The sequence below is a fragment of the Hydra vulgaris genome, chromosome 13, assembly GCF_038396675.1.
Source record: "Hydra vulgaris chromosome 13, alternate assembly HydraT2T_AEP".
NCBI classification, from domain to species: domain Eukaryota; kingdom Metazoa; phylum Cnidaria; class Hydrozoa; order Anthoathecata; family Hydridae; genus Hydra; species Hydra vulgaris.
The window spans coordinates 53,665,730-53,680,236 of record NC_088932.1 but is presented as its reverse complement, the minus strand read 5'-3'; the positions used below and the strand labels follow the sequence as shown (position 1 = coordinate 53,680,236).

The window sequence follows — 14,507 nt, the reverse complement described above, 5'->3', positions numbered from 1 at the left end:
TATATTGTTAAGCATGTAATATTTTTTTATTTTATAACCAAAAACTGTTTTTTATCTCTTTTCTGAAAACTTTTCAAAAAAATTACATCAAATTACGTTACATAACTTTAAAAATAATATCTTTAAAGTAATCTTATTTAGTGAATATTTTTACTAAATTTCAATAAAAGCGGGCAAAATTTTTCGGCAGGCATGTTACTTTGAATTATGGAGTGGGAGATTTTTTAACGATGATCTGAGAAGAAAACCAAATCTAACAATTGTTACGGGAGTTGGCTTTTCTTATCAAACCACCTACATCTGATGCTGCATTATCAAACAAAACTGACAGCTTATTAGTAAGGCTGATGATTTTTTATTTACATTCCTTATCAAGTCCTCAAAATTTTGCTTCGTGTAATTGCCTAAATAAGAAACTAAGAAAGGGAAAGATGAACTAATCTATTTTTTAAAAATTATTTTTTATTACAAAAATGAAAGACAAATAACATCCTCAAAAAAATGTAATTTAGAAAGCAAATATAACAATTTTACGATTTTAATAATTTTATTGTAAAATTGTTAGAAAGTCTCACAACACGTTAGCATACACATATTTCGAGCATCTGACAAATCCGAGTAAAAACTGGAATTTCTAAAAATATGAGAAATTTACAAAATATTTTAAGTCATTTAAAATGGTATTGTATTATTCAGTATTTTTTAATTTTATACTCAATTTTAACCATACTTTTTAAAACAACACTTTAATAATAAAAAAACAAACAAACTCATAAATAAAACATAAACTTAAAAATTACAAGAACTATGGTTGATTACAAGAAAAGAATTGGTCGATTATAAAAAAACTTAACAACAAGAACGCATAAAAAATATTTCTTAAAAGTTCGTTGAAGACTAGCACAACAAAAAGTATTTTCAAATTTGAAATTCTCTTTATACAAAGTTATTGAAAAACTAAAACTATTTTTGTAGACAAAAGTGAATGAAGACATTATATTTGATTTATATTTAACGCCTTCAAGTGGATGAAGACATTATATTTGATTTATATTTAACGCCTTCAAGTAATTGAAGACATTATATTTGATTTATATTTAACGCCTTCAAGTGGATGAAGGCATTAGGGAATAAAACCTTTTATCGGCGACTTGGCTAATAAAAATATTAATAAAATATCTTTTTTGGGGTTTGATATAAAAAAATGCTTTGGAAATTTTTTCTTTTATCAAGGGAAGATATCTTGTATAGTCAAATAACAAAAACTTTAAGTTAATATTTCTTTTAGACTTTTGATGAAAAATGAAATAAAGTATTAAATAAAAAACAGTATTCTGTCTTACGAAACTGTTACATCGTTAACTCTCTTTAAGGTTAAATATACAATGTTATATAATTTTAGTATATAACACAATATAATGTCATTGTCTACCACTGATGTCATTCACAGTGTAGTCAAATAAATAAAAAATTACAATTAAAGATACAAAAAGCGAAAAATAAATAAAAAATGCATAATTTACATAGGATATTAAAATACATTTTAAAGAAAAATGTTTTATCGGCGAATGGTTACCAAGAAAATACTTTTAAATATAAGCTAAAAAAACTTCCTTAAAAATTTAAAAAAATTTCACTTTAAGTTTATCAAAAATGCAATAAGCATAAATAAAATTTTACCTTTTACTTTCGATACCACATTTTAATTTCTCGCGTTCGCTTAATTTTTTTTTGCAACTGTAACACGCCGTACAACAATGCTTCAGCAGTAGGTGGACATCCAGGTACATAAATATCCACAGGAACTACACGGTCACAACCACGAACAACTGCATAAGAATAGTGATAATAGCCACCACCATTAGCGCAACTAAAATGAAATATAGAAAGACTACATTACATTGAAATGATAAAATAAAAAATTACATTGAAATGATAAATTATGTTTGAAATGATACATTAAAATAATTAAACAAGATTAATATGATACAGATTTACATTTCGAGCTTTAAAAAAAGATTTTGCTAGAGTGTAAATAAAAACTGAAAAAAAATCTTAAAAAAAAACAAACTATCATACTTAATCATTTTTCATTATGTCTTACTACTTTTTCATTATCATCATTATTATTATTTGTCTTACTACTTTTGACAAAGCCATCATGCACGAATTTTTTTCATAATTTTCATAATTTTAGGACTAATAATCATGTTGTATGTCATAAATAACAATCTTTATTAAAAACAAACAAACAGGTCTTTTTGTTTAATAAGGTCCAAACCTGCACTATTATGATAACAGAATGTAATGTCAGGGTCAGTAAAACCACCATTAAAAATCTACTTTAGAACTAGATCTAAACCCTTCATAATAGTAGACATATCAACCCTTCATAACTCATAAACTTTATATAACACTAATTTAAACAGAAGCAATAAGGCTTTTGAAGTAAAAGAAGTTTTTGAGCTATTATGTAACTGCAACTATATGACATTCCACTATTAATTAATAAATTATCATTAATTTACTTATTTTGCTATTTTTTTTTTAGATGTTAAGGTGACCAGATCCAGCTTCCACCACTGACCTTCAGTTCTGAACCCAAAACTCTAACAACTGCTAACCATGACTGCTATTAATTACCGTTAATATACTTATTACGTATCGCTAATTTATTACTAATTTATAAACATATCACTAATTTATTTCTAATTTATTAACATATCACTAATTTATCAACATATCACTAATTGATTACTAATTTATTAACGTATTACTAATTTATTGTCTATTATCATTTATATTTTGTTATTGTTATTGCTTTATTGCAATAAATATTATTTTCATTATACTGCAGTGGTTACTTTTACTAACAAATAAGTTTGTGGTCTGCTTAATTAATTGTGTTTAATCTTTATTTATTGTGTGTGATCTTTATTTATTGTGTGTGATCTTTTTTTAATGTGTGTGATCTTTATTTAAAGCGTGTGCATGAAATAAATGTGAAAGAATAAGCACGTCATTTTTTTTCAGTGGTTGCATTTATATCTTTTTAATTGTTTTGTATTTTGTTTACAACGTGTTGTGGTTTCAAAAAAATATGTTAGTTTTTGGATTTAACTTGAAATTAGTTTTAAAAATGACAAAAGAAGAAGACTTAAGAGAAAAAATTATGCACAAATATTTACAAAATCCTAATAGTAGCTGCAATTCGATAGCAAAATCGTTGCAAATACATCTATACACCATTAGTCGTGTTATTCAACATTTTTCTCAAGCAAAATCAATCAAATGCAAATCTGGTGGTGGAAGAAAGGAAGGTTTTAAAGATACAAAACTAATTAGCAAACTGGTTAACAGTTTTAATAATAACCCAAGGCTTTCACTATGGGAACGCGCAAAAATATATCGATTTTCTCATGGTTTTGTTGCAAAAGTTAGAAACAAACATGGTTTTCATTCTTTTAAAGTACAAAAAGTACCCAACCGTTCTGAAACTCAAGAAAAAAGTGCAAGAACCCGCGGCAGAAAGTTGTATGATAATTTTATTTCTAAAAATTTCTGTATTATTGAGGACAATGAAACTTATCAAGTACGACCATCAACAAGTTCCTGGTGCTGTTTATTATATTGCCAAATATAGAGGAAAAGCAGATAAGAAATTTAAATACACAAAACATGACAAGTTTGCTAAAAAAGCTATGATTTGGCAAGCTATTTGCAGTTGTGGCAAAAAATCAGCACCATATATTTCTCAGTTCACACTTTCTGGTCAAATATATGTTAAAGAATGTTTACAAAAACGCCTTTTACCTCTCATTAAATCACACAATAACAGACCTGTGTTCTGGCCTGATTTAGCTTCAATTCATTATTGTAAACTTGCTATGGAATGGTATAAAAAGAACAATGTGAAATTTGTGCCTAAAACAGAAAATCCTCCAAACTGCCCAGAATTGAGAGTTATTGAAAAGTACTGGGCTATTATTAAAAAAAAAATTAAAAAAACAAAAAAGCTTTGCAGAAACATTAAAGATATTAAAATATCATTTAAAATAGCATCAAATAATTTTGATTCTTATTCTGTGCGCAAATTATGGGTACCACTAAAGCAAAAGATCGAAATTTTATTAGATTCCCACAGGAATAATTAATTTTTTTTTTAATGTTTGATCTTCTTACATTGTTGTATTAAGATTATTACTTGGTTTGAATTAAAAATTGAGGAGTACTTTTTTTTAGTTGTTTTTCTACTTTCACATTTAATTCGTGTACACACTTTATTGTGTGTGATCTTTATTTATCCTAAATAATTACAATTCTGGACTTTTGGTTTAAATTTTCTACTTCTACAATAACAAAGATGTACAGAGGAAAAACAAACAATAAAAATACTTTGCAATGTTGCAAATGCTTCGTATACTCATGCTTTTATTCTCATACATTTTCTGAAAAGCACCCTCAAACAATAACTAAGTTAAACTCGTGTACAACTGTAAATATTTTGTTAAATAGTTTAACTCAAACACTATCACCTCAAGTTTAAGTGTACTTTTGCAGATGTAAACTAGATTTTTTAATAAACTTATTAATGATTCGCTTTTTCCATGTTCCCACTCATCCCACTACCATGCTGATTTAATTTAGATACTTACTTGACTTTATTCTCTGAATAGTTCAGTTTGAAAAATAAAAATTTCCAATTTAATTTCAAAATTATCATCAAAACATGTTTTAAAATATATATTATTGTACCAAACTAAATAATTTTACTATCTGTGTACCATTGTGTGTTGCCATAGTTATAAAATTATAACTAATATAAATAAATAATTAATATAAATAATAATTACAATTTAAACAATTTGTAAACTTAAACAAATTTTGATTCTATAGACAAAAAAAAAGGTTTCAAGTTATTACTCTATAATCATGTTACTAAGATGAAACCTTTTTAAAAAAGTCAATTAGAAAAAATAATTAGAGAATTACTTTTTAAGAGCCTGGAAACTTATGACAGTCAGTATTTTTATATACATATTAGCCCTAATATGTATACATACTACTCCAATATATATTGGCATAGTATGTATACATATTAGGACTTGCAATGAGTGAAACATACATTCAATCTATTGCAATGTTAGGACTTGTTAAGTTTTGCCTCTTTTTATTGTGCTCGCTATGTCCTTACTCCTGATTTAATTCTTCACCTCTATAACTCTCTTATCTATCCATGTACAGTTGTCATATTTGGGCTAGTTTTTCTAATGATTTCTTTTTAAACAAAGTCCAAAAATGCATTGTAAATGTAGTTGGACCAGCACTAGCTGCTAGCTTGAGCTTGTTCCATGGTTGTAAGGAATCATCTCCTTCTCTTTTCTAAAAATACCACATGATTTCTGGTCAAACAAGCAGCTATAACCTCTTATTTTCCCAACCAAAACACAAACTCCCATGACTCGTCATTTGGCAAAGTTGCATCCTTTTACTGTAGCTGTTCTTTCATGCTCAAAATTCTTTTTTTTTCATCTAGATTTTTTGTCAAACAATAAAATTCAAAATTCTATTTTCTTAATGTTTTTTTGACTAATACAGTTTACAGTTTTTAAGTCTCAACATACCAAATCTCAAGAGTTTCAACATGCCAAATCTTAATGTCTCAACATGCCAAACCTCAAGAGTCTCAACATGCCAAATCTCAAGAGTCAGCTCTTTGGTTTCCTTTTGAATATTTTTATTATAACTTGAATATTTTTGCTTGCAAAAAAATTTAATATAAATACTTTTGCTTACAAAAATAATCTACTTAAATATTTTTGCTTGAAAAAAAATTTAAATAAGGAGTTATTAGAAAGGTGTCTTGCAGCCTTATTGAAAGGGAATTTATTTAAAAAAAAATGCATTAACTGTAAGTGGTACGCACACTATGTTTCTGACTTAATGTTCATGATACTGCTCTGTTTATGATACATTCAATGTTCGTGATACCTCAACACACCACATGTTTATAACAAAACTTTTATATTGTAATAGAAAATATATAACCTGCCCATTGAAATAACCCAACGTGGTTCAGGCATTTGATCATACACCTTAAAGATAAATAAGTATATAAGATAAAAACTATATAAGATAAAAACAAAATAAGAAATATATAGAGCTAACCCTCACATTATATTCATTTTCTGTATGTAAAATTTAATGTATTAAGGAGTCCAGGCCTCTCTCTTTAAAATGTTTTGATAGATTTTTAGAACCCAGCATAAGACTAATTGTTATGCAATTTAAAAAATTTAATAATTACATAATTTTTTATTATAATTAATTTCTAAGAAAATTTCAAAATAATTTTTCAAAATAGATTTTTTATACTTGTTATTATAATAAGTATATTAGAAATAAGCATAAATAAATTATACATGCATATACATTAGAGATGAGTCTAATAACTGAACATAAGTGGTGTGAGAGCGTAAGTGTAAAAAGTGTAAAGAGTGTTGAAAGAGGGCAAAAAAATAGTTCGCAGCATAATGAGGATAGTGATGTAATAGTAGAGGGCTTGCTTCATAAGCAAGAAGTTCTGAGTTCAATCAACACCACGTCCCTGGTAGTACCACGCTTAATTTATTTCTCAAAACAGCAACCTTGTTCATCAAGGTTCATGTTTAAGAGTTGAAGAGTTAAAAAAGGGTTTCCACAATTTTTTTTTTTTAATACTGCTATTTAGGTGCCCCAAGAAGACCTAACGGTCTTGTCACAGAGCACCGCGGAAGTGCATTTAACCAGGAAGTTCATGCCTCCTTCCTTACCGTGACGCGAAATATATCCAAGGCTCGTTTCGAACCTGGATTTCTTGATTATAAAGCAAGCGCTCTAACCACTGCGCCACGGCCGCAAATTAAAGAAGCCTTCTATACTGTAGTGGCCTTCTCGGCCTTGGGAAAGTGAATAAACATAAAAATAATATAATAACAAAAAAATAACGACAAAAAAAAAAAAAGAAAAGATTAAAAATAATAATAATAATAAAAGTAGCCATGTTTAACAACAAACATCATTAAAGATGTTACAAAAAAAAAAAAAAAAAGGTTGATGTAAGTACATTATTAAGTAACATTAGTTTTTATTAACAATGATAATAACAACATATTTTTGAATTCAAATTAAACAATAACATAAATTAAAATTTGTAAATTTAAATTTTAACTAATATTATTTAATATATTTAGAAAAATGTAAAATTATATGTACTATTTTTTTAATTTCTCATATCAATTTTGTTTTTTTTGTGTTTAAGGTGTCCAACATCTGAAAAGAACAGTTAAAATGATGATCAGATTGGAGTAGTGTGAAGCAATGATCCATTCAAGACAGAGATTAGAAACAGTAAATGTATTAGATAGGTAGATGTCAGGAAAGATTAACTTGGTTTTGTGGTTTGGGCAAGCAGAACGTAACAATGTAGATGATTGGGTATCAGAATGCAGAGAGTTTCAGGAAAAAGAAATAGAGACAGAAATAAGATTAGAGAAGGTGTGTTACAATGTCATGAAGCTTTTTTGTGTGCAAGCATGGAATCAAAAATGCTAAAATAATGATAATGGTTTCTTCAATGTTTTTTTTATAGTTTTCTTATGTCTTTATATTTTTGTACTTGTAATCTTTTATATTAATCTTTGTTTTTTATGTTTACCATTATACTGTTAAACTATTATATGTTATACATTATATAATAATGTTACATATATTATATATTATATTATATGTTATACATTATATATTATATTATATGTTATACATTATATATTATATATTATATTATAATGTTATACTATTATAATGTTTTTCTTTTATACTAATATGTAAAAGATTTTTAACTTTAAAATACACAATCATAAAAAAAATTATTTTTATAATATATATTTGACATACAAGACAACCCTTGAATGTTTTGACATATTATGATACAATACAACAAATTTAATCAAAAACCTGCACAAATGATAAAAGACAACAAATTTAATCAACTAACCCTGCGCAAAGCTGGAGCCATTTTATTTGTTAATGTACCTGCAACTATCATAACATCTGCTTGTCTCTAAAAAAAGAAAATCTTAGTTTATAAATAAAATCAAATTAAAAAAAATTTCTACTTTTTGGATTTTAGTTTCTATATTTCTTTAAACAGTTTAGTGCCATTTTAGTACTTATGTGCATTAAAAGATTTAGGTGGTATCCTAACTTTAACGGGGGTAAGTACCAAAATAAACTTCCCTTTAAGTTCAGCATTTCCATAACTTACAGTGGCTTAATAGACAACATTGTTGGATAGGCATTGATTGTGATGCACTTACACAGTTTTGCTATAAATTCTCATTTGAAATTTTAAAATTCACATTTAGCTAACTTTAATACGAGTTTGATTAAATATTTTATGTAGCTTGCTTTCTACTACTTATGTATTTAATTATGTTTCAATGTTTTTTCTAATTGGATGGTTTATGCAAAATAATCTATTTCTTTATAAAAAAGAAACAATAATATAGATGGTTAAGTACCAAACCAGCCTATAAAACAATGTTGAAAAACATTAGGTTACATTAAAAAATGATTTATGTAGTGTTTCTTTGCAAACACCAATATACTATATTTAAAATTTTTAAGTGTACTGAACTGCAATTACTTTTAATTTTTTTGGTTTAGTGGCTTTTGTTAAAAACTTTTAAACTTTGCATCTAATTATCTCATTTCAACATATTTGTTGTATAGATTAATAAAAAATGTTTATATTTTAACTTTATATTTTAAACAGTTTTTTGCATTTTAAATTGCCGATAAACATAAAGCTATTATCTATAACAGCTAATATTTATAATAGAATATAACAGGTAATACTTATAATAGAATATAGCAGTTAATATTTATAATAGAATATATCTTACTTTATATATTTACTTTAAATAATAATAAAAGTCACTTACAGGACTTGCTCTAAACACAACACCAAATCTATCCATGTCATATCTAAAAATTATAAAAAATAATTTTAAGGTATTACATTTTAAGACATAAATGTGATCTCATGTTAAAAAGTTTTCTCTATAATTAAATTACACTTTATTTATAAACCTAAAAAAAGTTTACCTAGGAGCAGCAAAATGCATCATTTCAACAGCACAGCAGGCCAGTCCAAATGTCATAGGCCAAAGAGATGACTAAATAGAAAGTGAAACAAGAGCAGCTTTATTGTGAAAGTATTTGAAAGTAATTAAGTTATAAAATCTGAGTAATTAAAGCAATAAAGATTAAGTTTGATTGAGTAAAAAAAAAAAATTACATGATAAATATATAAGGGACTGAAAAAATATAAACAAACCCATGATATCAAAAACTTACTCGTCTTGCCCAATTAACCAAGTCATCAACTTTAGCAACTACAAACTCTGAATAACAAAATTATTATTAAGTTTTAATCAATTAACTAATATACATTATCAATTGTAAACTAAATTCACTCACCAGCTGCATTGCTCACAAGACTAGGTTTTGATGTCGCTGTACTCTGCTCTCGGTAAGGAACTAGACTATAAAAATATATGTAACTTTTCCTTTTGAAAACACATTCATTTAAGTTTTGTTTTCTTTGCATAATTTTTAGTCATAATTTGATTGCAATTGTTGATTTCAAGTTTGCTAAAACTCGTATATAATTGTTTAAGAGGGTTTGTAGTTTTTTAAAAAGAAAGATCTTAAAATAAAATTATCAGTTATAGGTAAAAGGTTTCCAATTTTCTAAGATCTGTTTTTCATATTATCGCCAAATAACAATGATCTGTAATTCAAATCAACATCATAATCAAATATTTTTCAATTTAAATAAAAATTGTTAGAAATTATGTTTTTGCCTTTTATTGCGTATTATATTATGGATTTAACTTTTTAAAGTTTAAATAAACAATTTCTCCTCATAATACTTTCTGTGATTAGTAAATTAAGAATTTTAAAAAGTAAATTTTACTTTTTCATGTGATAACAATTGGAGAGCTGGCCATTCCAATAATTGAATTTTGTTTCTGGCGAACCATAGGATATTGATCAAACACGGCGAGGGCCTCAGTTTGCAATTTGCCCAGTTTGATTAATGCAATGAACTGTAGGCTTCAATCTTGCCTTTTTCTTTGTCAGAAAGTTTAGTTCCTTTTGGCATTCATTAATTAGTATTTGATTGAATAAATTTAATTTCAAAACAAAATTCTTTGATATTTTTCAATGGGTTTGGGATGGTGAGGTTATGATTATGTGCCACAATTTTAAATGTTTATAATTTTAATGAATCAAATAGATTTTTTTTATTTCAAAAAAAAAAAAAAAAAAATCTACAAATAGAATTTGATCAACAAACTTTGAAAAGTGTTTTCAAAGCTTACAGATAAGGTTATGATATACACACCCCATCAAACCGGCCTTATATATATATATATATATATATATATATATATATATATATATATATATATATATATATATATATATATATATATATATATATTTATATATATATATATATATATATATATATATATATATATATATATATATATATATATATACATATATACATATATATATATATATATATTAGGGGTGTTCGAAAAAATAAAATTTGGAAAATGCGAATACACAACAAGCTAAACTTGGGGCCAATATAAAAATAATACGATTACAAAAAAAATTGATGTGTATCCATGATTTTTCTTAATAGTTCTTTAAATTGAAAACGATTTTATGCAAAAAAACGAAAACATGCCCATTTAACAAAAGAATGCGCAATAATTCGTAGTTATTTTATTTGTTTATATTCACATTGTTTGGTTTTCATTTTATTTGTATTTAGCTTTTTAGAAAAACATTTTTTTATAGGTTGATTGAATGATACAAACTTAAATTACGTGAAACTTGTATCTTTAAAAAATAAATTTATATTAAAAAATTTTTTTTTTAGTATAAATACTAAAGTTCAAGCTATCTTCTGAACTTTGGAGCGTAAGCTAAGTAGTCCCTTTGCGATTCTTTTCTTGCTTATAACTTTATTATTTTGTTTCTTGGTTAATAAAGATTCACTGCTTGATGCCTTAAAAATTAAGCGAACTTTGTCCACAGCAATAAGCCTATTTTGTTTTTATTCCTCGTCTCTGTAGCGGTGAACAAATTGTTGCATCATTCCAATTGCCCTTTCAGCATAGTCGCTTACACAAACAATACTTTTTGCAAAATTTAAAAATAATTTATATGTTGATTGCGTGTGCCAATATTGAGGTGGCAAGGTCAGCCAATCATCAATTTGTTGATCTTTTATTCCGATCATATCAAGCATTAACCAGGAGAACTCATCAACCAAAGAAGCTAAGCTTGGAATTTGCTGATGAATGTTAAGTTCAATTTTCAACAATTTTTCTGTATCTTTTTTTTTGCTTATTTTCAGTTTTAAAGTAACATGACTTAGGTTTTGGAAATGATAATATTGCAGCAGCAATTTTTTTCTTTTCTTCGAGTGCAACACCATCACTGAGCAAGGCTAAAGGAATCAGAGTTGAGTCAAAGATACAATGTATATTTAAATAAAGAATTCAACACAGCATCAACAGCAAATGGTTCTGCGCATACTGCTTTACATCCATAAAAGGAGCTTTGATTGCAGGTACCACTTTGCATAAAAACAAGCTATAAATTCAGTTATTATCTTAATATGTTCTCTATTTTTTTGAATAAAATCAATTTGAGTTGAAGGAATTTGCATTTTTAAATGATATATAGATTCCCCAAGAAATCTTGCATGATGAACCGCTCCAGTTTTTCGAATTTTAATGATAGAAGGAGAAAGATAGCTGACCACTAGCTCTGCAAGTTCTTTTCTATCTTCCCTTACAATATTATTTCTCAATAAGTAAGATCTACAATACTCAAGAGATTCTGTAGCAGTTTTTTCCACAACAGTTCCTTTAATTTCTTCCCAACCAAATTTTACTAACATAGATGGGTTGTACTCAAAATTAGGCTGCTCAAACAAGTTTTTGAAATGTTTAAACAAAGGGTTATCGTGGGCCGTAGTTTTTTCATTTGTTATAGCCTCACAAAAGTGTGTGATTCTCAACTCAGAAACATGATGTCTGCAAGCTAAAAGAATTATATTTATTTAACTCAGTAGATATTCTTATTAAAGGTCCTTTATGTATTCCTGTATTGCTTGATATGGTATCAAAACAAAGTAATCCAATCTTTGATTCGAGATTGTACTCTTTTAGGACTTCCACTACACCATTGTACTGATCTTCTCCGGATGAAGAGGGTAATGGCGTAACTCCGAGAAGATGGAACTCATTATCAATAGTTGCCAGAACAGCAAGTCTATCATGCTTTAATTTTTTTCCATTTTCAATTTCAAAAAGTATCTTTCCGTCAAAATGTACAATGCATGGGTAGGGAGAAGCTCGGATGCTAAGTTCGACATCTTCTTTAGCAATAACTGCCATTTCATGAGCTGTTTGTTTCATCTTTCTAGATGCTGTTGACCTACTGCAATTTACATTTGTAAGATCAACCCCAGAACTATCATGGATTGCAGCAGTAACTTTTGTCAAAACGTTTGGAGAAATATCGGTAATTGTGGCAATTAGAGTAAAATTACCAGAAATAATATCTTTTGGGATCTCAGTTTTTATAAGACTACTTGACTCTATAGAATGCCAATATCCTGGTTCAAAATCGAAATCAAAGGATGAATCTTCGCTAGTATCCGTACCAAATTCTAACTCTGAACTTATTTCTACCGATTTAGCAGCATTTTTTATAGATGGATTTCTCTTTCATGTATTCTCCGAAATCTAAACAGCATACATTATAAAATAAAAATTAATGTACGCAAAATAAAAACCAATTAAAAATTGGAGAAGAGTGAGCAATGAGAGGAGAGTTTTTAAATTCAGAAAAAAGTTTTATAATATGGATTTATATTATAATATATAATACCTTCTCCCTATATTTTTGTCTTCAGGCCCTAGAAATAAATTTCTGTTGCATTCTTGATCGTATAAAAAATCTAGGTCTGATCTATTCTTGTCCTTCTTTATCCAGTTTTGTAAGTCAGCTATTCCTGCCCAAAAGATTTTTTCCCAGCTCCTTTCTAAAGTCTTGTTGCTTTTTTAATTCTAAAGACGACCTCCTGTGCATGTTTTTTTTCAAATTCAAATACTTTTTGTTCAACTTACTCAGCTTTTGTATCAAGCTATTATCTGATTGAAGAGGAAATCCAGCTTTAAGCCACGGACCCTTGATTTTGCTTAGAATACACCTACAATGCAGTTCAACACATCTCTCGTATTTTCTGTCTTTTTTTACCGAGCATGCAATTATCATTGACTTTTTTGATGTTTTAGAAAGCGTCGACTTATTAAAAGCTATGTGTTGTAAAATATCTAATCCAGTTGGCAGTTGATTAACTAAAGTTAATAACAAAAATATTCAGGTTGAGTTTGCTCTTGTACAACGTGAAATCTTATAGTCATAAGATTTCACATTATAAACTATCAGGCAACCAAAAAAGTTTGTGCGGTTTTGCAGATCCATAAATAAATACACATAAAAACAGTTTTAATAAAGTTTTTTCTGAAAAATAGTCTCCTTCAGCAAGAATAACTTTCTCCCATTGTGAAACAAGCTGGTATATTCCATTTTCATAAAAGTCTTGAGTTTGGTAGCTAAAAAATTGAATTAACTCATTTTCGAGATCTTCTCTATTTCGAAACTATCGATTCCTCATATGATTATCCAGGGCCAAAAACAGGAGATAGTCGCTTGGCGCAAGGTCTGGTGAATACGGAGGGTGAGGTAGAATCTCCCATTGTAAACGTGCTAAAGTTTCCTGCGTGATTTTTGCGGTGTGTGGTGTGGCGTTGTCCTGGTGGAATACAACACCTTTTCTGTTTGCCAAAGCTGCTTGCTTTTGGTGAGCAACCGAAACTCTGTCCAATTGGGCTGAGTATATCTCAGCAGTAATGGTTTATCCACTTGGTAGCAACTCATAGTGAATGATACCTGCTGTAGTCCACCATACACACAGTAAAACCTTTTGTTGGTGAATACTTGGTTTAGGAGTCATCGGTAATGGATTGTTACTGGCTAGCCAATGATATGTTTGTTTCTTGTTGCAGTACATAATCCATTTTTCGTCACACATCAACATCCGGTCAAAAAATGGCATTAAATTGTGGCGGGAAAGCAATGAAGAACAAATAGTTTAGCGCTGTAGCTTGTTTGTTTCACTCAACTCATAAGGTACCCATTTGCTCAACTTCCAATGTTTTCCAAGTTGGTGCAAATGTAAACAAATTTCATCACTTACATTAAATCTTAAGGCAAGGTCCTGACATGTTTGACTGGAGTCCTGCTCGATTGCCAGCTTGATATCCTCGCTGTTTACGATAGATGGTCTTCCAGATCTTGGTTCA

General features: G+C 27.9%; 1 protein-coding gene across 1 annotated transcript in view; it reads right to left on the bottom strand.

Annotated features, from left to right (window-relative positions):
• Nucleotides 1–490: 490 nt before the first annotated feature.
• LOC136090331 (NADH-quinone oxidoreductase subunit B-like) overlaps nt 491–14,507 on the bottom strand; it is a 35,919-nt gene continuing 21,902 nt past the window's right edge. Inside the window, exons 4-11 of the mRNA XM_065816830.1 lie at nt 9,523–9,587; nt 9,400–9,446; nt 9,148–9,218; nt 8,985–9,027; nt 8,036–8,101; nt 6,049–6,095; nt 1,681–1,870; nt 491–634 (exon numbers count right to left, since the gene is read on the bottom strand). Of these exons, the coding sequence (XP_065672902.1) occupies nt 1,684–1,870; nt 6,049–6,095; nt 8,036–8,101; nt 8,985–9,027; nt 9,148–9,218; nt 9,400–9,446; nt 9,523–9,587 (526 nt within the window). The 3' untranslated portion in view covers nt 491–634; nt 1,681–1,683. The remainder of the gene's footprint in view (nt 635–1,680; nt 1,871–6,048; nt 6,096–8,035; nt 8,102–8,984; nt 9,028–9,147; nt 9,219–9,399; nt 9,447–9,522; nt 9,588–14,507) is intronic.